Source organism: Vulpes lagopus, chromosome 22 (assembly GCF_018345385.1).
Source record: "Vulpes lagopus strain Blue_001 chromosome 22, ASM1834538v1, whole genome shotgun sequence".
Taxonomy (NCBI): Eukaryota; Metazoa; Chordata; class Mammalia; order Carnivora; family Canidae; genus Vulpes; species Vulpes lagopus.
The window spans coordinates 9,514,359-9,537,356 of NC_054845.1; the positions used below are offsets into that span (position 1 = coordinate 9,514,359).

Below are 22,998 nucleotides of genomic sequence, written 5' to 3' on the forward strand. Positions count from 1 at the left end.
CCCTGAACCTGTTAGAACTAAATATTTTATACGTTCTGGATTTTTTTCCTTCAATGCATTGAATATCAATTAGTTACTAATAATTTAATCCTCATAAAAATATGCTAAGCTTTAACAACACCTTTATAAGCTCAATAGAGCAGAATTTGGGGTTTCTTTTTCTCCCATTAAAAAAAGAAAAAAAAAAAGATTGTAGCTAGTTTCCAAGGGATACCTATTATAATGACACTAATTCTGTTGTCCACCAGTCTTTCCAATGTGTTATAAACATGTCCTTAACTTGATGGTGTCCTTGTGCATGGAGAGTAGTGCACTTCCTTCCTGATGAACTCTTCAGCCAGCGTAGTTCTCCGTGGCCTTACTGACTGCCATCCTTGAACTCGATGCTTACATAGTCTGAAAGGACTGGTTTATTCTTTAATACCCTTAGTTTTTGATTTTGAGATTGCCTAATTAATCAGAATATCAATTTATCTCCTCTACCTTTAGAAACTTTTTGCTGCCTAAAAAACAATTTTCTTTAGACAGCCCATTGCCAGTGATGTTATAGAATCTGAAGTCTCAGGAATAGGTTTGTCTTATAAATTTATAACCTACTCCCTTATATTTTCTATAAATTATGGGAAAATTATTCTCCTCTCCTATTTGAACGAGCTCCATTTATGCACAGAGATCTCGTACTTGTCCTTAGTTACCATATGTCTTCTGTGCTGGTAATAGTTTCTATGTTTTAAATATGGACTAGCGAGACATAATCTGGGTCAGGGAAGACCTGTCACACATTTCTCAGCTATATCCTATTTGTACTTTATTTGTTAAGGATAGTTTGATTTACTTACTTTTCCTAGGACTAGAATAATTTTCCCAAGGTTCTTACAAGTATAATTGCAATTCAGGCAAAGTCTTGAAACCAGGCAACATTTTCACATTCTGATATCCACAATCAAGGTTTAGAGTCCTAATTGAATTTAAAAATGATTGTCATTCAAAAATAGACTTGCAGGCAGACCTAGAGTGAGTAACTTTTCTGGTTTTTTTTTTCTACCTCATGTACTAGCAGATATAGAATTTTGAGTTGGAAGGAACAAATAGTAGAGAATCTGATATTAATCTGATTTGTGGCATTTGGTGTGATTCGTCCCAAGAAAAAATTTTTGGAAATCTGCACATCAGTTCACTTGCCAACATCACTTGCATGGAAAAAAGCTTTAGGAAAGGAAAAAAGTTATTATCCCCATTCCTCCCCCACTCTTACTGGGATTAAAGCCCCCACATTCCCTGTCATGAAAGTTTTTTTTACAAAGTGACCCTGATGAAATGCACAGATGCCCAGGAACTGAAAGGCTGTCATCAAATCCATTGGTACTTCAGTAAAGCACCTTTTGCTTGTCCTTGAAATTGTCACCTTGTCAGTATTGAGATCTGGTTAGAGAAACTCATTGATTTGCTGAGAAACCTCATATGACCTTTGGTTGGGGACCAATTGGAAAACTTGTTTAAAAACCACTGAGATTCAAAAATATTTGTTAGGAATCACTTACGAGACATAGTAAAAGCACTATTTCCAAGTGGCTTCAAAAGCTTCAAGCAGTTTCAGTGTAATTAAAATTTAATAATAACAGTTTCAAAATTCCCTGTGAACATGAGTATGTCTTCTTCAGAATTACTTTCTTAAAGCTCATTGTCCAAATTGCAGATAGAATTTATGTCAAAATATGAAAATTAGAGGAATAATTGAATATTGCACTTAAAGCAGTAAGCAACTCACCTCCTTTCTCTGATTAAAAAGAGCAGTACTTAACACTTTTTTTTTAATTTAATTTTATTTGGAAAACTGAAGTTTAGCTGTAAGAAGAACTACCCTAATGATTATTAGCCTGGATTGAATAACCGGGAAGTCTAATAAAAGTGACTTCTTAAGTTTCTTCAAAAGGAAAATATGGTGAAACACTCATTCTCTGGGCAAATGAGAGAGGGACCAGCTCAGTCAATAAAAAGTCTGAATTATAGCTTACTTTTAAGTGCAGTCTTATTATTTCAAGTACATGTAACTCTGAAAGCCTAAGAGGGGCATTGAATTGGAAACTTTGAATAGATGGGAATAATTAGCCTGTCTAAATGGCCTTCTGCTTATCTAACAGTGACAGTGGACCCAATAATTGGGACCCTACTAATTTGAAATTTGTTATAAAGACCAGCCTGAAGTTTATCTTTGTTTAGCCAACACACTCATCGTAGAGAACTGTTAGTATAATGAGATTGTATGAGAAGGCCTAAAATTGTTAAAAGAATACATTTAAGAGCTACTCTTTTAGCAGTACTACTATTTATATGAAAACAACCGATGTACTTACTACCAATAACTTATTGTTGAAATTACCAGCACCAGCACCACCACCCTGCTCCATCCAGTCGGAATGAGCAGAGAACTTTGTTAGACCATGTGGAAAGTTATCATAGCCGATCAGCAGTAAACATGTCTTTTAAAATATTTTACTGCTTAATCAGGTTAGGCTTTTCCTCTCTGAGTCTGTGCATTGCCACATATGTACGTGAACAGCACTGAGAAAACCTGGGATCAACTTGTCATGTGAGGAACTTCCTTTGTTTGAAAGTGGAAACCTTCTGAAGAGCACATCCCATCCCCACGCACGGTAACTAGAACAAAACCAACATCAGATAATCTGTCCTCCTTATCACCCCGAAAGTTGTGAACATAGTGAGTGGAGGCAGAAAAAGAGCAGGAATGGCCAAACAAAAAGCTTTGATTCACTTGGTTAATAATATTCAAAATCCCATGTTTGGTCTGGAAGATTACAGGTATTTTGATTCATATATCAAATAGAACAATTTTAATTCCACCTATGGCAACGAAGCTAACAGAACATTCTCAAGATATATTTCATTTTCTCTAAGACAACATAATGATAAAAAGGTAAGCTTCATGTAGTGGGGCTTAATACTTTGATAAAACCAAGATCATGCAGTGAATTAAATGAAAATCTGGAAATAAAAAATGAAACTGGCATTTTTATTAAGGTAGGATGTCTCAAAACAAATGAAAAAGCAAAAAAAAAAAAAAAAAAAAAAAAAAAAAGACTTGCTACCAGGATCTAAAGACAGATGAATTTTGTGTGGTGTTTTATTACGTGAATACGTGTTGAAGACTCTTTGTCTTTGTCTAGGCAGTGCAGTCCAAGTGCTAAAAGAATGGAATATGACGGGAAAAAAGAAGGTAAGATTAATATTGATTGTAAATTAATAACATCTCCAGTCAAAACTTTCATGGTTGTTACCACTTAAACAAGGTTACCCATTTTACACTTCTTTCAAACATGTTGATATGTATACGCAGAGAGCTTGCAAATTCAAGCCTCTCTTCACTTACCAGCACCCTCACTACTAATAATGCCCTTGTTTTCCTTTAGAGCGTTTTGAACCACCAGGTGTGCTTTAGAAGTCCCAGAGTTTTCCTTTTTAAGTATTAAGGGGAGCCCAGCCGGTGAATTCAAAGGATTCAAGACGTTAACTTGCCTGAACATATTCCATAGCACAAAGGAAAAAATTAGGGAGTGTTTTAAAGATACTTGAAAAGCTCTAAATATATTTTCACATGTTTTTCCAACTGAAAGAATCTGTCCAAGGCTGCCCTTTTTTTTTTTTTTTTTTTTTTTTTTTTTTTGCCAAACTCTAAACTCGAGCTTTAACCAAAGGGAAAGAAAAGAAAATACTTTAAAGTCATAGGAAGTTAGGGACCTGTTTTTCCTTCTTGACAACCCTGGCAAACTGCTCTTTGAGAACAGAGAGGAGGAGATTTTACTCTGCCCTATTCGAATCATTTGCTTTCTTGGCTAGTCACAGAGTCTGCGTTGCGGGCACATGGGGGGTGTGCCTGGGTGCACACGGGCCCTCTGTGTCCTGCGTAGAGGCCTGCCTCCTGTCGTGAGCACGTGTAGAGCTCACTGGCTCCTACAGGGCGCACCACTCTTGTTCCTGGCCTGCAAGCTGTTTTATGACTTTCACAAGAATTCTGATTCTCTTTTCAAAGTCACTGCTCCACCCATTCCCATTATTCCCCAGCCAGGCCTGGTGTTTTGGGTATCCCACAGTATAATAGGACCAGTCTATACCCTTCCCCACCAGGGAAGATCACAGGCCTGCCAAACAGGTTTTCAGCCAACAAAAAGCAGCATGACTTTCATAAAATCCTGAGATGACTGAAATTACCCTTCCTCTTTTCTTTTGCCCCCTACTTTCATGTGGAATAGGAAGAATTACCAGGCTTTTTTTTTTTTTTTTATATCTCTGTGAGTCACCCTCTTTGACAGTCTCTGCTTATCTCGACTCCTGGCTTCACTGGCATCTGCGAGTGACGATGACTTACGAGCCATCAAAAGGCAGTAGTTACACGTCCCTGGAAAAATTTCAGATGTGGGGTTTGGGGATCAGCCTTCTCTGATGTGAGAAAAACAGGGCAGACAGCAGCTGCCCACCCAACTCCCTACTCAGTCCCCATCGGAGAGGTTCATGGAGAGTCTCCCCTGCCCGGCAGCCGCCAAGCTTGTGTGGGAATCCCCGGCGCCAGCCCTTCCCTTCGCCCCGTGAATGGCTTCTCTCAGCGAGACGAGCACTACTCAGGGGCCTGATTGGGGTTTCAAAGGGAGAGAAAGGGAGTGGGGAGAAGTAAGAGAAAACAGTCTCCTTTTATTTTTTTCTTTTCAAATGTGTTAAAGAACAAAGCCGGGCTGATGTTCAGTGGGAACTCGCTGCTGCAGCAGCGGGCAAGCCAGGGTCTGGTCTGAGGGGTCAGGCGTCTGCTCTGATTGGCCAAGGCCTGCCCCATCCTGAATGTCCAGGACATAGAGCACCCCCTGGGTGCAAAACCCAAGTCAAGGAAACCATACAGCACAATTGGGAACATCTTCTTGATTTACTAGAGATGACCATGTATTGACCACTAGGGCCTTTTAGGAGAGCTACAGTAAGACGCTGCCTTATTGTGATAATTGGGGTCCAAAAACAATTTTTAATGGTCTAAAATGCAGGGGTGTGTTATTTCAAAGTAAATAAAGTGAAGCCCTGTAATGTAGTCTGACTAGCTGCTGAGAGGTCCAGGGTTCCGGCTGCGCAGTCCAAGTCCAGGTGGACCCCGATCAGCTTGGCCTGGCACGAGAGCAGTTGTCTGCTGCAACTGAAGTACTCACGGGGGTGACTCTGTGTCCTGTGGCTGTCTTGCCCTCCGTGGACAGTGGCAGTCATCCCAGGAACCTCCTGCTTGATTGCTGCCTATCTCACGGACTCAACCTGGACTTTGGGACCTGCCTTCAACTTCCTCATTTTGCAAGGACTTGTGGCCTTTTTCATCCTGATTCTCCTACTCACGCTCCTGTCCTCTCCTGGAGGATCAGAACCCCAGAGTCCTCCTTGCCTCCCCACCCACCCACCATCACCTCTTTAAGAAACATGAGCTCTTCTCCAGTGGCACTATATCCGGATTCAAGTTCTTTCAAAACAGTACTCACAAGATTTTACTATATTACCATTCATATATGGAGGGCTTCACTTTGCTCAAATAATATTTCAGCTTTTGAGCCATTCCCTTCTCCTTTTCCCTTTTAGGGGAGCCTCCTTTGTTTACTGTGTTTATCAGGTAAAAGTTTGCTACAACCTACTGTAAGGAAAAAAGATACTCACATCCATGTGGGCAGTCAGTAAAGATGCAGGTGCTTTCCTCCATTCTATTACGGGGCCAGAAAACAAATAAGATAACACACTTGATTTTTATCTCCCATGTTCGCCTTCCATCTCAAGAGTCTGAGCTGAATAATACTATCTTCTCATTTGATTTTCATTCTAGAACAACAAAAGGAAAAGAAGCAAGTCGAAGCAGCATCAAGGCAACAAAGATGCTAAAGACAAGGCAGAGAGGCCTGATGCAGGGTCCCTGCAGTCGCCGCCACCCCAGATACAGAACGGCCACGTGAACGGCTGTGAGAAGGACAACTCATCCACAGATTCTGCTAGTGAAAAACCAGTCCTTATCCCTCGCGAGAAAAAGATCTCGATACTCGAGGAACCTTCAAAGGCACTCCGTGGGGTCACAGGTCAGTAACTCTTATATAAAATTGCTTAGGAGAGAAGGAGGCAGAGGGAACCCACGGAGGCAGTGGTGGCCGCTGCTGATACTGCGGGAAGAGAGGGGTCTCCCTTCAACAAGGACTCCTACATCTTCCTGCAGGAATGGGGTTGGGGTGGGGGGGATGTTACGGGGCCGAAGAAGAAAGCTCAGCTTAGTCCTGTCCTAAGTCAGAGGAAAATTTTGTCTAAAGAACATAGTTCTAGTCTGTATTAGGATCATCGGGAAAACGAATCCCACTTAAAAGAAGTTTTCTTTCAAGACACCTTTGCTGGGATAAGGGAGGAATAATTGGTGATAACAGCAAATGTTATTAAAGGGTTGATCAAATTATTTTAACTCCTGGGACTTTATGTCAAGTGCAGAATGTCACCTTCCAGGGTGTTAGGACCTGGAATGTTGATTATTTGTGCTATAGTCATATCTTAATTAATCCACAAAAGGCTACTTTTTAATCAAATGTATGACCTTGGGCACATCATTTCATCTCTACTGTCCTGTTTCCTTTCTGTGAAATAAGGAAACTGTGCCAGAATGTACTAGATCAGTGGTCCTCAACACAGGCTAACCGAATGCTCCACTTTTATACCAAATCCTAAAATAAAAATCAGAGATAATATAATCTACCTAAAAACAGAATTTCAGTAAAGCAAAAAAAAATTTAAGAAATCAGGAGCAACTAAAATAGAAAAACCTGATAAAATGGTCAGATATTCACACCCACTTATAATGAATCACTTTGCATTTAACACAGTGGTCTACAGGATATTGTGGACACTGTATTTTTATATTTGACATGTGAAGCAAGAGCCAAAGCATGTTTGCGTGTAGACATACAATCACTATGAAAGCAGCTAGCTGATGCAGGGTATCAAGTCAGATACCAGGACTGCATGCGCCATTGGCCATGTGATCTCCCAAATGGTGCAAAACTCTTGGTCAGTTCTGAACACCATAAAGTACCATCTTTTCATCTTTTCTTAATTTACCCAGTATTAAATCCTGGAAATCCCAACAAATCCTGGAAATCCATAGGAGAATTATACAGAAAATACTTGGTGTTTATATGTAAAGCATCCAAGAAGACCTGAGAAGGTTCAGGACACAGGGAGATCCTTTGCTGTGCAGGATTCCTTGATTGTAAATCACCTGGCTATGGATGCAGGCCCCTCCCACACGCACAGATTGTAAAAAATGCCCCATCAGTTTTTCAAAATGCCTCCTAAGTGGTAGTAGATCCCCCAGAGAGGGCCACACTGCCAGGTAATTCCCAAAGTCCTTCTTCTAGTTATAAAGTCCTGCATTTATTGACTCGGAGACTTTCTAAACTCCTCTTACATGCAAAGCCCCGTACTGTTACACCACAGTAAATTCAGAGAAGAATATGATGCAGTTGAGGCCCAGAGGGAATCACTTTCTGTTATTCTCGAAGAGAAGGCTGACTTTACTGTCTGGGGAAGACAGGTGCTACATCCTACATCCGTGAGTGATCCAGGGAGGTTTCGTGGGCGTAATGGTTATTGAAGGATCCAGAGCCTTGAGGCGGTAGAGGGGCTTTGGAGGGAAGAGCCTGACTGCCCCCAGGTCGGCTGTTGGTAAGGGAGGCAGTGCTGTCCTCTGACAAGGACAGATGAGCAGGGCGGGGCTCTGGCTAGGAGGAATGCAGTCTGGCAGGAGAGACCAATGCAAACAGAACATCCCCTGGTGACATGCACCGAATCAGGGCTCCGGTGAGGAAGCAACAAATAACTGACATGCTGCACAACACACTAGTTAGCTTTTAGCTTGCTCACAAAGCACCGATTTTCTTCCACAAACACATTACCTACCAACTCTGTTGATAGTGCTGTGATTTCAGATAATCCTTCCTGCACGGTGCTTCCTTACAACCAAACGGACAAACCACAAAAACAGCTTATTTCCATTTAGAATCTAAATTTTCCAGGAATTTTTTAATTCGGTTTTTATGATCCCTACAATTTTGAGGGTGTCTTGATTTATAGTAAGGGCAGGGTAAAGAAATTAAATAATTGAGTGGCAGATTCCCAACTTTGGTTGTTACTGCTTTCCCATGAATTACTTTCAAAATCTAATTACTCAAGTTGCTGTTTTGATATCAATCATAGACTAAAAGCCTACCACGTACATTCGTTCATTTCCTTATAATTTATACCTTCTTTCTAAAACAATTTCAGTAACTCTATCAAGTATACGACATTAGAGCAAATTCAATATTGAAGCGCTTCGTTTCACAGTGGTGAGCTGCCTTGAAAGTTAAGTACCCACCAGAGGAGTTCTCTGTACAAGGAGGCTTTTGTCAGCTCCAACATGAAACTTTCTGTGAAGACTCCTTTATTGCGCAAAGAGCCATCCCAGGGTCCTTTCGGTTTTATTAAGTTCAGCATGCAGGTGTTGCAGTGTGTCAGTATTATTTGTTAATATTACTGGGTCAGTACAAATCCATGCTTCATGTCAGTTTTCCTGTTAAAGAATAAATGATGATAATGGAAGGTCATTAGATGCTTTTGCAAAAAGGAAGGGAGCCCTCCTGGTTGACCATTAACTTCATCAGCAGCTCACTTGTTATGACCATAAATTTAAAAATAAGTTTGTAACTAGTTAGGTTTTCCTCCCCAAAGACAGTGAAAGTTTATCAGGAAGTGGTGCGAGAATTGGGAAATGACTTTGAAATGCTCATCCAATCCATCAGCAATCCCGAGGCCTCTAACAGATATTTCACAGATGGGTGTTAGGTCTTGGACATTCTTTATTTTTTTCAAGACTTTATTTATTTATTCATGAGAGACACACAGACAGAGAGAGAGAGAGAGGCAGAGAGGAGAAGCCGGAGGCTGAGGGAGAAGCGGGCTCCATGCAGGGAGCCCGACGTGGGACTCAATCCCGGGTCTCCAGGATCACGCCCTGGGCTCAAGGCAGGCACTAAACCGCTGAACCCCCCAGGCTGCCCGGTCCTGGACATTCTGCACCCCATTTGGAGCAGAGCCGTGGAACTGGAAGGGATGGCAATGATCCTTTAACCTCATCCCGTCACTGAATTGCTGAGGAAGTCAAAGCACCCCCTCCACCCCCCAGGTTGAGAAGCTGAGAAGAGAACCCACACCCCTGGGGTAACTCTTGTTACTTTGCAAAAACCTGACTCAAATCCATGCAATTTAATGCAGGCATTGGAGAGTTTCTGCTGAAACCACAGGCTCCCTACTTCTAAAAGATGTATAATTGAAAAATTAGGATAAAGGAATCATAACAAAGCCATATAATGATATTCTGTACTTGAGTGGGTTCGAAGTATAAGCGTAAAAGAAATCTCCCGTCTGCTTGCAGTGGAGCATTTATCAATCTTCCCAATAATGAAACTGGCTCAAGGAAGCTTGCCCCGAATGCCCAGCTGGGCAGCAGGCTGTGAACATGTGGAACGTGTGTTTTATCTTTTTATAACACCTTGACATTCAAGATCTCTCTTTTTAAAAAATTTTAAACAGAATCGTTTTCTGGTAGGGGAGAAGTTCACTTTAAGATACGTGCAGGTGGTTCAGGGGTGTTAGTGTGACTTCCTACGTGAAAAAATCACCCAAAGCAGCATCATTTCAGGCTGTAAATATAGCATGGTCGAGTGGGACAATGCAGCCTGTCAGCATGTAGCTTAGAAGTTGGGGAGTTTGATTTAAACTTAGTACAAAATGACTTCTTTAAGCCGTGGAGTAGTTTTTTCTGTATTTCAGAATTTTTAATAACAGCTCAAATTAGATATTTTACATAATCCAATCAAGATCATTCTGCGTCCAAGTACAAAGTCAGACAAGGAGTAGATGAAGATTTATTTTTACCAAAAGTAATGCCAGGGATCATTTTTATTCCTGAGGCCCATCTAAATGTCTAAAGCACATGATGACTTTAGGGTTCAATTTTTCCCAAGTATTTCCTGCTTTACTTTTCTTAAGGCTCTGGTCGCTGAAATGTTGAGGCGCTTATCCCTGTGTAGCCCAGGATAGGACTGCAGATCTCTGTGTTGTCTTCCTCCCACTGGACACAATCCCCCCTTGAACGGGGAAGGAGCGGGATGCCGGGCCACCGGCAGGCCCCATTGGGATAAACTTTGGGGTGGGCCTTCCAGTTCGACTTGCCGGCCAGAGGCTTCCTTGATGTCCCCTCATCTTGTGAAGCTTCCTGGGAAGCCAGCTCTTCTGTTACTTGTTACCTGTCTCAAACAGAAGGCTCCATGCTGTGTTCACTGACCTCTACAAACCGGACTTCGCAATCTGCTCGGTATCCTGGAACAGGAGCGGCCCAGTCGGTTTGCCTTGACAACGCAGAGTCTCTGTGTTGGCGTGGGCCTGGCACCGAGCTGCCTTCTCGTTCTCAGAGTGAACTGAACCAAATGTGAGAGAAAGGGTCCTGTTATTTTAGAATTTTGGCTGCCTGTCTCTCATTTGTGCTTCTTGTTACACACACACACACACACACAGACACACGTGCGCGTACATCTCACCAGACCATTTCACGGTATTTTTATGGTGTGAGGTTCCCTATAGGATTTCCAAGCAGATTTTTTTTTTTATGCTGCTGTTGGTCCTAGCCTCAAGATTATCTCCCCCGCTTCTCTAAGCCCTATATTGGACCAGAGGATTAGAAAAGATCAACAAGATGAAAGCAGCTTGCCTAGAACTTTAATAGTAAAGCCAAATGTGTATATTCCAGGATTTCAGCAGTGCCAGCTCTCAAATGGAAGCAATATAATATTGTAGCAGAGAACCAGGCTTTAGCATTAGGGGTGTTTGGATTCGAGTCTTGGCCTTGTCACTTCCTAGGTGTGTGACCCTGGGCAAGTTAACCCCTCCGTGTCTCAGTGTGCCCTCCCCAGAAAAATCACAACCATAACCCCACTTTGCCAGATTGTGGTAAGCGATAAGTGATTAGCACAGCACCTGGCGTGGAGCAAACCCTCACATCATTTATCTACCTAGTAAACATTTTTAAGCATCCTGTGCCAGCAATTCTTCCAGAGGAAGTGAACAAGACAACAAAGTTTCTGCCCTCGGGGAACTTGTGTCCAATTTGGAAGGTGAGGAGAAGAGATACACAGTAAACCAGAACACAACTAAGTCACCAAGAGAATTCTAGAGTATAATAAATGTTGTGAAGGCAGTAAATAGGGCAGAGACCGGGGCAGGGGTGGAGGGAGTGTGCGGGACTTGAGATAAGGCCCTGCTGTCCCGTGAGTGATGGAAGAGGAGACGCCAGGGCCAAGACTGATGTCCCAAAGCAGGTTCTCTCACACCAGCTTACAGTGGCCCGAGCAGCCAATATTTTATTTAAACCTTAATTAAGGACTTCAGCTGAAACTCTTGCAGAGTTATAACCAAAGAGTTTTTTTTTACTATTTTTTTAAATTAAAGATATAATACTTTATTAACCTCTACAGCTGATAGTATGTCCTATTCTATGAACATGCATTTAAAAGTTCACATTTTAAAGCACGTTCATTGTTATTATCACTCCTCCTTAATTATTGTGTTGGCATCTAAATACTTAGCGTAGCTCCTGTGTAGGGCTGGGTGCATTTCAGTCTCCACATCAGCTCCTGGGGGCACCGGGTGAGGACCATTCAGGTAGCGTTAGGGGAGGCCTGCGACTGCATCTTCCAGGACTAGGACCTCTGCTTCCTTTCTCTGGGTATGATAAAGCAGAAAGAGACAGAGACCCACACAGGATGGAGTGATACCCAGGGCCCAGGAAATGCAAAACCCCTGGGGATATTTTCCTGTCACCTGGGTAGAGTGAAATCCAGAGCCAGCTCCATTCTCCTTCTCATTTGAAAACTACTTTTGTGGGATCCCTGGGTGGCTCAGCGGTTGAGCCCCTGCCTTCCGCCCAGGGCCTGATCCTGGAGACCAGGGATCAAGTCCCACATCGGGCTCCCTGCATGGAGCCTGCTTCTCTCTCTGCCTCTCTCTCTCCCTCTCTCTGTGTCTCTCATGAATGAATAAAATCTTTAAAAACAAAAACAAAAACAAAAAAAACCTACTTTAGCTGCAACCCTGCAGCAGAAGCACAAAAACTACTCATCTCTGAAGAGCTGATACCTTTGTAACTTCCCACCCATACCTTGTTGGGTGACTTCAGTTATAAACCAGCTTAATTAAATGGAATGCACTCCTTGCAAAGAACAAAAGGCTTCCCCAAAAAAGCCTGTTTTTTAAATTTTTGAACAGATTTAAATGGCTCTATCAGAATGCAATGAGAATTGAGCCTGTTTTGCAGGGAAATAACTGAAACAAATGAAGAGAACCTGCCTACCTGTGTCATTGACAGATCAATTCATTGACTTTATTATCTTTTTTTTTTTTAAAAAAGATTTTACTTATCTGTTTGAGAGAAAGAGACAGAGAGAACTTGAGCAGGGGAATAAGGGGCAGAGGGAGAGGGAGAAGCAAACTCTCTGCTGAGCAGGAAGCCTGACCCAGGGCTTGATCCCAGGACCCTGAGATCATGACCTGAGCTGAAGGCAGCCACTTAACTGACTGAGCTACCCAGGCGCCTCTATTATCTTTTAACATAAATATACCTGTAAAGGTATTAATGACATATGAGACCTTGAAAGGTCATGTAAATAAAACTAAAAGATTTGTTTCCAATCTGGAAGTTACCAGCCCTATGCCCACGGAACTGATCAAATTTCCTAAGACTTGAAATAATAAAGTCCATCTGTAGTTGATAAAGAGGTTATGAAAAAGCAGAACTGACCAACATTATGTCTGAAGTAAACCTGTCCATTTTGGTCTCTATTTCAAAGCCATGGGTTCCTCTGACTTTCTGTTCATTCCCCTGTCATGCAGTAACAGAAGAATAACGGACCATGCAAATCCAGGTGCACCGTCACTGTAATGTGAAAAGAATTTTCTTGGGGTTTCATCACCAGACCATTATTCTGTAACATCTGAAAGAATTATCTTTACTTAATGTCTCCGTTTCTTCACCTCTGTCTGTCGCTGATCAACCAATCATTACAGCTTACAGCTTCATCACTCCAAAGACACTGCTCCCACTAGTTTATCAATGGCCTCCATATATTGGATCAAGCAGGCATTTTTCAATCCTTTATCCTTTTTTCTTTCTGCAGCATTCAGTGCTGTCGATCACTCCACCTTAATGCTCTATCTTTCCTTTTTGGCTCCAATGAAATGTCAGTCTCCTGATCTCTTCTCCATCTTCATTGCCCCTCTGTTTCCTTTGAGGATCACTCTTCTCTACTTGGCCATTAATCAGTGAAGCTTGTCAAGGCTTGGTTGGTTCCAAGTCTTTTCTCCTATAAAACATACCATCTTCCTTAGATCATTTCAACCGTGCCTGAGTTTTAATTATGTAAGCTGGCCCACAAATTCATCTTCCCAGTCCAGGCTACTCTCTTGAGATAGATTAATTAATTAATTAATTAATTCCAGGCTCCTACTTGACATTTTCACTTTAACAGTTCAAAGCACTTCAACAACATGCTTCAAGCAATCTCATGATCTCGGCCTCGGCTTTCTTTTAGTGTTCCTGATCTTAATGTCCTACCTATTTGATGTGCAAGCCAGAAATCTAGCATCAGTCCTGACATCTTCCCCCTCTCACCCCCCACATCCAATCCATCAACAAGTCCTGTTGATTTTCTTTTCCAAATATTACTAGAACACATCCATTTTCACGGTCTCTTCCTCTGCCTTCCCACCTCATCCTCTCTTGCTTGTGTTGCTATAGGCGTCCACTGATTAATTTCCTAGTATTTACATCGTTCCTCTCTAAGTCACTCTGTATCCTGAAATCTTTTCAAAACACAAATCTGAACTCTTAAGATAAAAACCAAAAGTCTTACCATGGCCTGCAGGCTTAGCATGATCTGGCCCCTATGTGTTGCTATTCTTTCTTGCTCTCTCTGTTCCAGCCACCCGGGTTCCCTCTCAGTCCCTCATGCTGGCTGTATCAGTCAGGTTCAAGTTTGGAGACAGAAGCCACAGAGTTTCTTTGAATGGGAGGACTATAATACAGAGAATTACCAACTACAACACTAGAGAAAGGCCAGGAGGTGGTTACCTACTCAAAGAAGAGATAGATGAGAAAAAAAAAAAAAAAAAAAAAAAGAGATAGATGAGGACTCCGAGATCTAGACATGCAAGAGGGCAGTTGCTATCTCTAGGAAGGTTAGACAAAAAAAGAGAGCCCTCCAATCCAAGACTGATATTCTGATGTCACCGAAGGGATGTGGCCATCAGAGGAACATGCAGCCTTGTGGTAGCAAAACAACAACATCCAAAACTCACAGGGCATGGACTGTGCTGTCCATTGCTGGAGGTGTCGGTAGGCTAGAATTGCTGAAAGCCACTGCCAGTGCACGAGTCGCAGGGGACAGGCACAAGTGCAGCTGGAGCTTCTGACTCCTGCTGCTGACTCCTGGGACAAATAAGCATAATAATGAAGAACCAGAACTGGAAGAGAAGAATATTCCTACCCTTTTAGCCTTTCATGGTCACTTTATTGCCCTCTACTGATAAAGCTGACATTGTGCTGGCTGGCAAGAGAGAATCGTTCACAGGGGCCAGCTCCATTGGCACAAAGGAAGGCAAAGAAGGGTAGATTTGCGCCGAGAGACAATAACTTCATAACTGGCACACAGTGCTTACTCCCACTGCAAATGCTATCTCTGTCTGGAATGCACTTTCCTGCCCCCTTACCTGATTAGTTCATGTGATTAGTAGGGCAATGGAACAGTTTAAGATGTTTCATTTCCCTTTGCATTTCTCTTTTTGTGAATATTTAAGAACACTAAGATTCTGATCAGAGAACTATTGTTATTATTATCAGTTATCATAAAACACTAACAGATTAACTTAATTACTTTTAAGTGAATATAATATGCTTTGAGTAACACATGCATTAGAAATTTTAGGTGTAATTTTATGACAACAAAATTATACTTTGGGTTTTTTTTTTTTCAGTTTTTCCTAGGTAGAACTACTTTAAAATACTACATTAATCATCATCAGACAATGTACTTTACTGTGTATAGGAGGCTCTTAACTCAATGGGTTAAAATAATTTTTTTAGACCTACTCTTATATATAATACATTTCTTAAACTTAGATTTGAATTCCATTTATACTCCCTTCAGTCTCCTTAGAAGTACATAAAGCTTTCACTGAAAAGTAAAATCTAATAAGAAAAAAAAGAGTTTTCAGAAGTTTTCAAGTCTGAACACATACACGGCTGTACATATATTATGAAAATCTTTGAATTCAAGTCTTATATTTCTCCCAAGAGGAAGATTTGTTTTCTTTGGTACTGTTAACAAGAAACAGCCACCACAGTTTATGTTTTGCTGTGTAAAATAAATCCACACAAGAAGCAATCAAATGTGACCTATAATAGAAAGAAAGATTAGCCATTAGAAGCAGAACGATATCGCTTATGAATGAAAAAGCAAAATCTTCAGCAAAATATTAGCAAGTTTAAGCCAGCAATATATAAGAAAGATAATACACTATGACCAATGTGCTTTTTTCCCAAGAATGCACCATTGGCTTAACATGTAAAAATTGATTAGTGTAATTTACTGTCAACAAAATAAAGGAGAAAAACCATATGATCATCTTAATAAGTGAAACAAAATTAAATCATTTGGCAAAATAATAAAAACTCCCAGAAAACTAGGAATATAAGTGAATTTCCCAATAAATGTGTGAAAAATCTGCTCTGTAGTTAATATCATATTTTATGATAAATATTCAGTGCACTTTCCCTAAGATCAAAAATAATGCAAGGACACAAGGATACTTATTCTACATTGTACTAGGGTTCCTAACCAATTTAATAAGGCAAGGGAAGACTGGAATGAAAGAAGCTAAACTGCATTTGCAGGTGTCAGTATTGCCTATATAGAAAATTGTAGGAAACCTACAGAAAAAAAAAAAAACTAGTAAGGAAATTAGCAAGGTAACTAGGTATAAAGTTCAATATTATAATAAATCAGTTGTAATTTTGCATTCTGGCAGCCAACAACTGGGAAATGAAATTTTTAAAAATATTACATACAGTTACCTAAGACATCTAAAATACCTAGGAATAAATTTAGCCAAAGATGCACAAGACACCTAAAACCGTAAAACAGTGCTGAGACCAATTAAAGAAAAGCTAAATAAATGGTGTGTTGTATCATGTTCTAAGATCAAAAGATGCAATACTGCTAAGATACTAATCATCTCCAAATTGATTTATAGATTCAACTCAAGCCCAGTCAAAATCCCACCAGATTTCTTGTAGAAATACACTGTTTTTGTAGAAATAAACTGATTCTTAAATTTGAAATGCAAAGGACCTACATTAGTCAAGACAATCTTGAAAAAGGAGCAAAGTTGGAGGACATATATCACCTGATATGAGACTCATTGTATAGTTACAGTAAGAAAATAAAAAAATTTAAAAAGTGTGGTGTTAGGGGTGAGGATAGACAACTGTGTCAGTGGAATAGAATGTAGTCCAAAAATAGACCACACATATATAGTCAATTGATTTTCAACAAAGATGCCAACATAATTCATTGGGTCAAGGTGAACTCAGATTTACTGCTATGATCTTAAGTTGCTTTTTCACATTTTACATGTTAGTTGTTAAGGGCAGAGAGACTGTGTCCCATGTATCTCCTATGAGGAAGCTAGGGCTGGCACATAAGGGTACTCCATATAAATCTGTTGAGTCAGATTGAATCAGAAACCAGAATGATACTCAGGAAGATATATACAATCTGTGTTGGGATTTGATAAGTATTTTTAATAAAGGGAAAACTCAGGTAATAGTTAAATTCAAAAATATATAATTTTCTAGGATCCATTTTTTAGGGTGAAATTAAAATGTATATCAATTAAAATGTATATAATATTTATCAAAATCTGGGCAGATTAGGTGTTTCCAGAGACAACTTTTTTTCCAAGATGTAACTACTTTGATTCAAGTATTTGATGAATATTGGATAAAGACACAGCCAGAGACTCATATCAAACGAGGCTCCCTATAACTAGAAGGGCCCCAGGCGTGAAAAGTACCAAAGTAATGCTGATTCATTCATTCATTCATTCAGTATTCATCATGTACTTACTAGGCACCAAGCATATAGTTATGAACAAGACATATATCCCTCTGTCGCCACTTTTCTCATGTAGAAATTGCAGAGGGTATTTTAAGGTTTCACTGAAATCAGTACTCTCTTAGTCTAGAATATAAACTAGAGTGATTGCAGATTTTAGACCAATAATTTCATGCTCCTTCTGATTTATATTAGTGCTGCCCAATAGAAATATAATGTGAGCTACCTATGTAATTTTAAAACTCTGAGTAGCCACATTAAAAAAGTTAAAAGAAACAGGTGAATGAGATTGCATAATATATTTTATCTAACTTAACACATACAAAATATTATTTTGACATATGATCAGTATTTTTTAAATTATCAAAGTAATATTTTTAATTCCTTTTTTTTTTTTGTACTAAGTCTTCGAATCTTAGTGTGTATTTTACAGTTACAGCACATCTCAGTTTAGGGAAGCCACATTCCAAGTGTTGAATGACCACATATGGCTAGTGGCTACCTTATTGGACAGGGATAGGAATCAACTCTGAGTCAGCTACTGTCTGTTGAAGTTTCTAAGTAGATTCCAGAAAGAGAGAATTGATGGTACTTCTGGCCATAATGTTAGAGGGAAATCACTGTATCTAGGAAAGAACCTCCATTATCCTGTTGCTAGAAATATCAGGATTTGTGGTTAAGATGAAACTAATTCTGTTATAGCTGAATAACTTAACCACCAGCTTTCATCTGAAAGAGCCCCAGAGTTTTACTATATTTGGAGACAGATCTGAACAGCCAATGTGCAAATATATCCAAGTCGTCTTTGAGAATTTCAGATCTTTCCAGTGTTCACTGATTTCTACCAATAATAAGACAGCTTTTCAGGACCCTAAAAAAAACTCTGCTATTCATATTTCTCAATGAATTCTTGTTGGATGAATGATGAAATGAACCAGCAGCCCACATACCAGTTCTCTGAGACACAAACAAAATATTTTCAGCTCTAGGTTAATGAACCCATGTTCATTTGCATGCTTGCCTTCCATTTAAAATTCTTACACATGCACCAGAATAATGTTTTCCCTTCATTCTAAGGTCATTATTTCCATTAGGCTATAATATAAATCCCCTTGTTTTCAAGGATAAGACTGATTTACTATACCATGCTCAATGAGCTATATTTTAGATTCTCAATTTATAATATTTCATCAAGGCTGAATCTTCACTATGATTTAGAAAGGGACTGAGTTGGAGCCAGCCTGTACTTAATCATTATTTTAACCAAACATTTACAGATTCATCAAAAAAATTAGTTTTTCATCTTATGCAGTAGAGTGTCTTCAGGTGGGGGTGCCACCCATCTTCACCGCAGCAGAATCACCTGGCAGGTAGAATCTTGGGCCCATTGCTGAATCAAAATCCCTGGAGGTGTTGTCTGGGAATTTGCATTTGTAAAAAGTACTAAGGGAGACTTCCTGTACACTAACTCTTGACAACCACTGCCCTACACTGAAGTTCTTTAGTATAACAAAATTGCACACTACCACTTAAATCTGTTTAATCACTGGAGGAAATGCTATTTTCAGTACTTAATTTGTTCACTACCTTTGTTGAACATCTCACTGTGTATTGTAATTTCCCTCTAAAGAGTACTCATCAATTGAGCTTTGGGTGTTATACTATATGTTGGCAAATCGAACTTCAATAATAAAAAAAAAAAAAGAGTACTCACCATTCAGCCCATAAAATATATGCTATGCTTTCTTTTTTTTTTTTTTTTAAGATTTATTTATTTTAGAGAATGAGAGAAATACAGCAGGGGGGGCAGAGAGAGAGAGAAAGAGAGAATCTCAAGCAGACTCCCCACTGAGCATGGAGCCTGCCTGAATTGGGGCTCATTCTCATGACCCTGATATTTATGACCTCAGGCAAAATCGAGGTGGATGCTCAACCAGCGGAGCCACCCCAGCGTTCCTCTACTTTCTTGATATAGAAGTTACGAATGATGCAATCAACAAAGTCGGATTTACACTTGTCTTAAATGTCTAAAATCAAATTGAGTAGGATGCAGATCATATTCTTTTGCACCTTCCATGTGTAATCTCTATAACGTTTGTGGCAAATGTTAGGAAAGGTGTTCTTTGTTCTTTGTTTTGTTTTGTTTTGTTTCCCATGAAATCATTTTAAGAGTACTTTAATTCAGTCACAATTTTACAGATAGCCACTGAGCCAAACACAAGTACTAGGGCTTCAAAAATGAATCAGGTTTCAGTATTTGACTTTAAGGGAGCCCTAGCCTCCTCAAGCAGGGATGAGGGGCAGACACATAAACCTTGTGTTAAAATATACTACAGTAAATTTTTATGAGGTGCCAGGGGAGTAGAAAGAAGTGAAGCAGGATGAAAAGGACCTGCAATTCATAGAAATGACTTTGCTCTGAGTGTGAGCCACAGCCAGCCGAAAAGTGAAGTCATTCCTACAGGCTCATCCAGGACACAGGGAAGCTCAGCACATTGGTCTCCTGGATCTAGCCCTGTACTCTTTCTCCTACACTCAGCTTCCTCCAAGAGCCTGGCCTTCAGAGCACACTGACTTCCCTTTATTTTACACTCAAAGCTCTCTCTGGTTGTAAGATGTTAAGGGTAATACATTTCCTCTTCCAGCCACTAAGGTATCATTTAATTCACGCCAGCAATAACTAAATAGGAACCTACCTTTAAAATATGCTGAACGCAATGTGCTGCTAATTTACTACCACATCTTATTAAAGCTCCAGAGAGAATTTGACTCCCTAGATTTTAAATATAGTTGAGAATATTATGTTTCTCGATTTAATCCTCCATAAATTAAGTGAAATGATTATAGTACCTGTTGTCACTTCATTCTTGCCCTATCTTCAGTCACTCTCCTGCCTTTATTAATTCATAATAAAATACCACAGGACATTAATGCAGCACTTGGAGATAGTAAGGCTGCATTTTTATAGCCTCAATATGAAATCATACTTAAAGATGCTTACACCTATACTGAATGAGGAAAAAAACAAAACAAAACTCTGCTCCTAATAACCTTCATAATCAGTGAGGAAACCAAGCCTCAGAGATGCTAAGTGGCTTGCCCAGGGCCGCTGTACAAAGTAATTACCAGAACCGAAATGCCCACTCAGGTCTTCCGACTCCCAAGTACAAGGCTCTATTTCTAGGATATCCTCAAATCTTCTGGAGATTCTATTAAAACAGTTTCTTCACTGTTTGCAATGAAGGGCATGATTGCCAACATGTAAACAAAAGCAGAAATCTTGGCATTCCCGCCAGTCACTTTCTCATCAGTGTTTTTAGTTTATCACTTCACAGTCATTATTTGGTGTTTTCTTACAGAAGGCAACAGACCACTGCAACAGAAACTATCCTTAGATGGGAACCCCAAACCTATACATGGAACACCAGAGAGGTCAGATGGCCTACAGTGGTCAGCTGAGCAGCCTTGTAACCCAAGCAAGCCTAAGGCAAAAACATCTCCTGTTAAGTCCAATACCCCTGCAGCTCATCTTGAAATAAAGCCAGATGAGCTGGCAAAGAAAAGAGGTAAAGTGATTTCTTTTGCACAAATGATTCAACACATTTTGCACACCCAGAGAAGTGCCAGAATGATAGAACTTTCCAAAAGATGCTGCTTAGTGAAGAGAGATACACATGCAATTGCATTTCTTTCTGTGACCCACATAGATTAAAAAGTAGATGTGATTCCTCCCATGTTAACCAAAGGCCTCAAATATTTCAGAGGAATTACATCCCCTTTCTCTGCCCCTCTGTGGTCATTCTTCTCTCTGTAGGCATGGATAAATTTGCACCACAAATACTTTCTACCCTCATATTTTATGAAGCAAACAGAGTTTTTTTAGTAATATGAATGCCGAATGTTTCGCTGGCACACAAGTTCTTAACTTACATTGAATGAAGATGAATCTCGAGGCTGATGTGTCTTCTTCAGATATGATCTTTCTCATGGAAATTCAGTTCTGTATTAGAACTTTCAGACAATGTAACACTGAAAGAGGATTTTATATTTGACACACTGTGTTTTTATTATCCTTTGAGCTTTGCTATACTTTATACATAATTGGTATTAAACACGAAAGGGGCTAAATCACTTCCTTTTTGATTCCCAGAGGATTAAATAATATTCTTCTCATTCAGCCTCAGTTGTACCCGATTTCCTTGGCTTTGATTTGACAGACTTTCATACTTTTCTTGAGGGAGATTTCTTTCTCTAAGAAACATGACCTTGTTGGGATAAGTACAATTGGCCTGTTTGCTCTGCAGTATCTGTATACCTTGGTGACGGTTTCAGGAAATCAGGCAAGATTGGCACCCATCGAGCAGCTCTAAGTGCTGCTGCTATAATTACAGGCCTGGCTCAGAATTGATGGGGCCGGAGCCAGCATACCTGGCACCAAAGCTCCATCCTCTCTCTAGCTCATTTGTACCTCTCCCAATCTCCATGTCATTTTCCTCATCCAAAAGCCCTGCTGGCTTTTAACCACGCAGAGTGGTGAGAGCCAGCAGCACAAATGGTCTTTAGACATATCAGATTCTAAGAAACTGCAGTTCATAATAGAACATAATGATCACAGCCTCTTTCCAAAGCACAAAGGAGGCACGTGTGCCCAAAATGGCCCACCCACAGAACCCACTGGTCAAATCACAGCAGTCTCAGGGGCCACACAAATCACCCACTGTGGATTTTTAAAACTCTGGGTTGTAAACACATAAACATCTCCTTGACAGAACTTTTTTTTTTTTTCCATTGAGAAACAAAAGATAAATCTCTCTCTTTTTATTAGGGGGTATGGGAGTTAGCTGCTTTTGCTGTTGTTGTTTGGCTCAGGAATAAAAAGATAAAGTGTTCAATTTAACAGTTGTTTCATGACATTACTTTTAGGCCCAAACATTGAGAAATCGGTGAAGGATTTGCAACGCTGCACTGTGTCTCTAACAAGATATCGTGTCATGATCAAGGAAGAAGTGGATAGTTCAGTGAAGAAGATCAAAGCTGCCTTTGCCGAATTACACAACTGGTGAGTAATTTGACTTAGAAACTATAAACTTAGAGCACTTGAGCTATTCCTACAGGTAAAAGCATCTGATGGGAAACATTGTTTATTTAATACATAAACATCACAGAACAACTCCTCAGCAAATTTTTTAAGTCCTGCAAGCAGAGGCATATATCATGGGGATAAAAAAGAAGGGAAAATGTTTGAGTGAGAAGAAACCCGATACACATAATTCATTGGAGTTTGAAATTGGCCCCAAAGTGCATGAATGATGTAGAACACAACCTCAACAAATGATATTTTTGACAAATTCCTGGAAGGCTTATATCATGAATGCTACTGAGAAAACAAAATATTTTCCAACCTTATCATTAATAAATAAGAAAGACTCCCTTAACAAAACTCAGAAACATCTTAGACAAGCTTAGTGATAGAATTGCATTCTTGGGTATCTTGAAGACTGGAATTAAGAAATGGCACACTGGTGTGGTTTTGGTTGTGCCCTGCCCTGCCCTACTCTGCAGCTGACGTTGATGGAAGATGTTTCTTGGAGCCCTGTATATTTGCTCATGTCCACAATTGAAATGAAGTATCTAGTGGTGAAAGTTAAGTTATTACCAGTAGAAAAAGTTCTCAGTGTATCACTCAAGACTCTCCCAGTTTCAAGTGATGGAAACCCAAGTCACACTA

At 40.0% G+C, this 22,998-nt stretch overlaps 1 protein-coding gene across 6 annotated transcripts in view; it reads left to right on the plus strand.

Moving 5' to 3' along the window:
* Positions 1-22,998, plus strand: part of SPATS2L (spermatogenesis associated serine rich 2 like) — a 159,948-nt gene that overhangs the window by 101,731 nt on the left and 35,219 nt on the right. For 5 of the 6 annotated variants that reach the window (XM_041737253.1, XM_041737255.1, XM_041737254.1 and 2 more), the window contains 4 exons: positions 3,186-3,235; positions 5,858-6,104; positions 20,630-20,836; positions 22,194-22,329. In XM_041737253.1, the coding sequence (XP_041593187.1) occupies positions 3,186-3,235; positions 5,858-6,104; positions 20,630-20,836; positions 22,194-22,329 (640 nt within the window). The remainder of the gene's footprint in view (positions 1-3,185; positions 3,236-5,857; positions 6,105-20,629; positions 20,837-22,193; positions 22,330-22,998) is intronic. The other variant, XM_041737250.1, reaches the window with a different exon arrangement.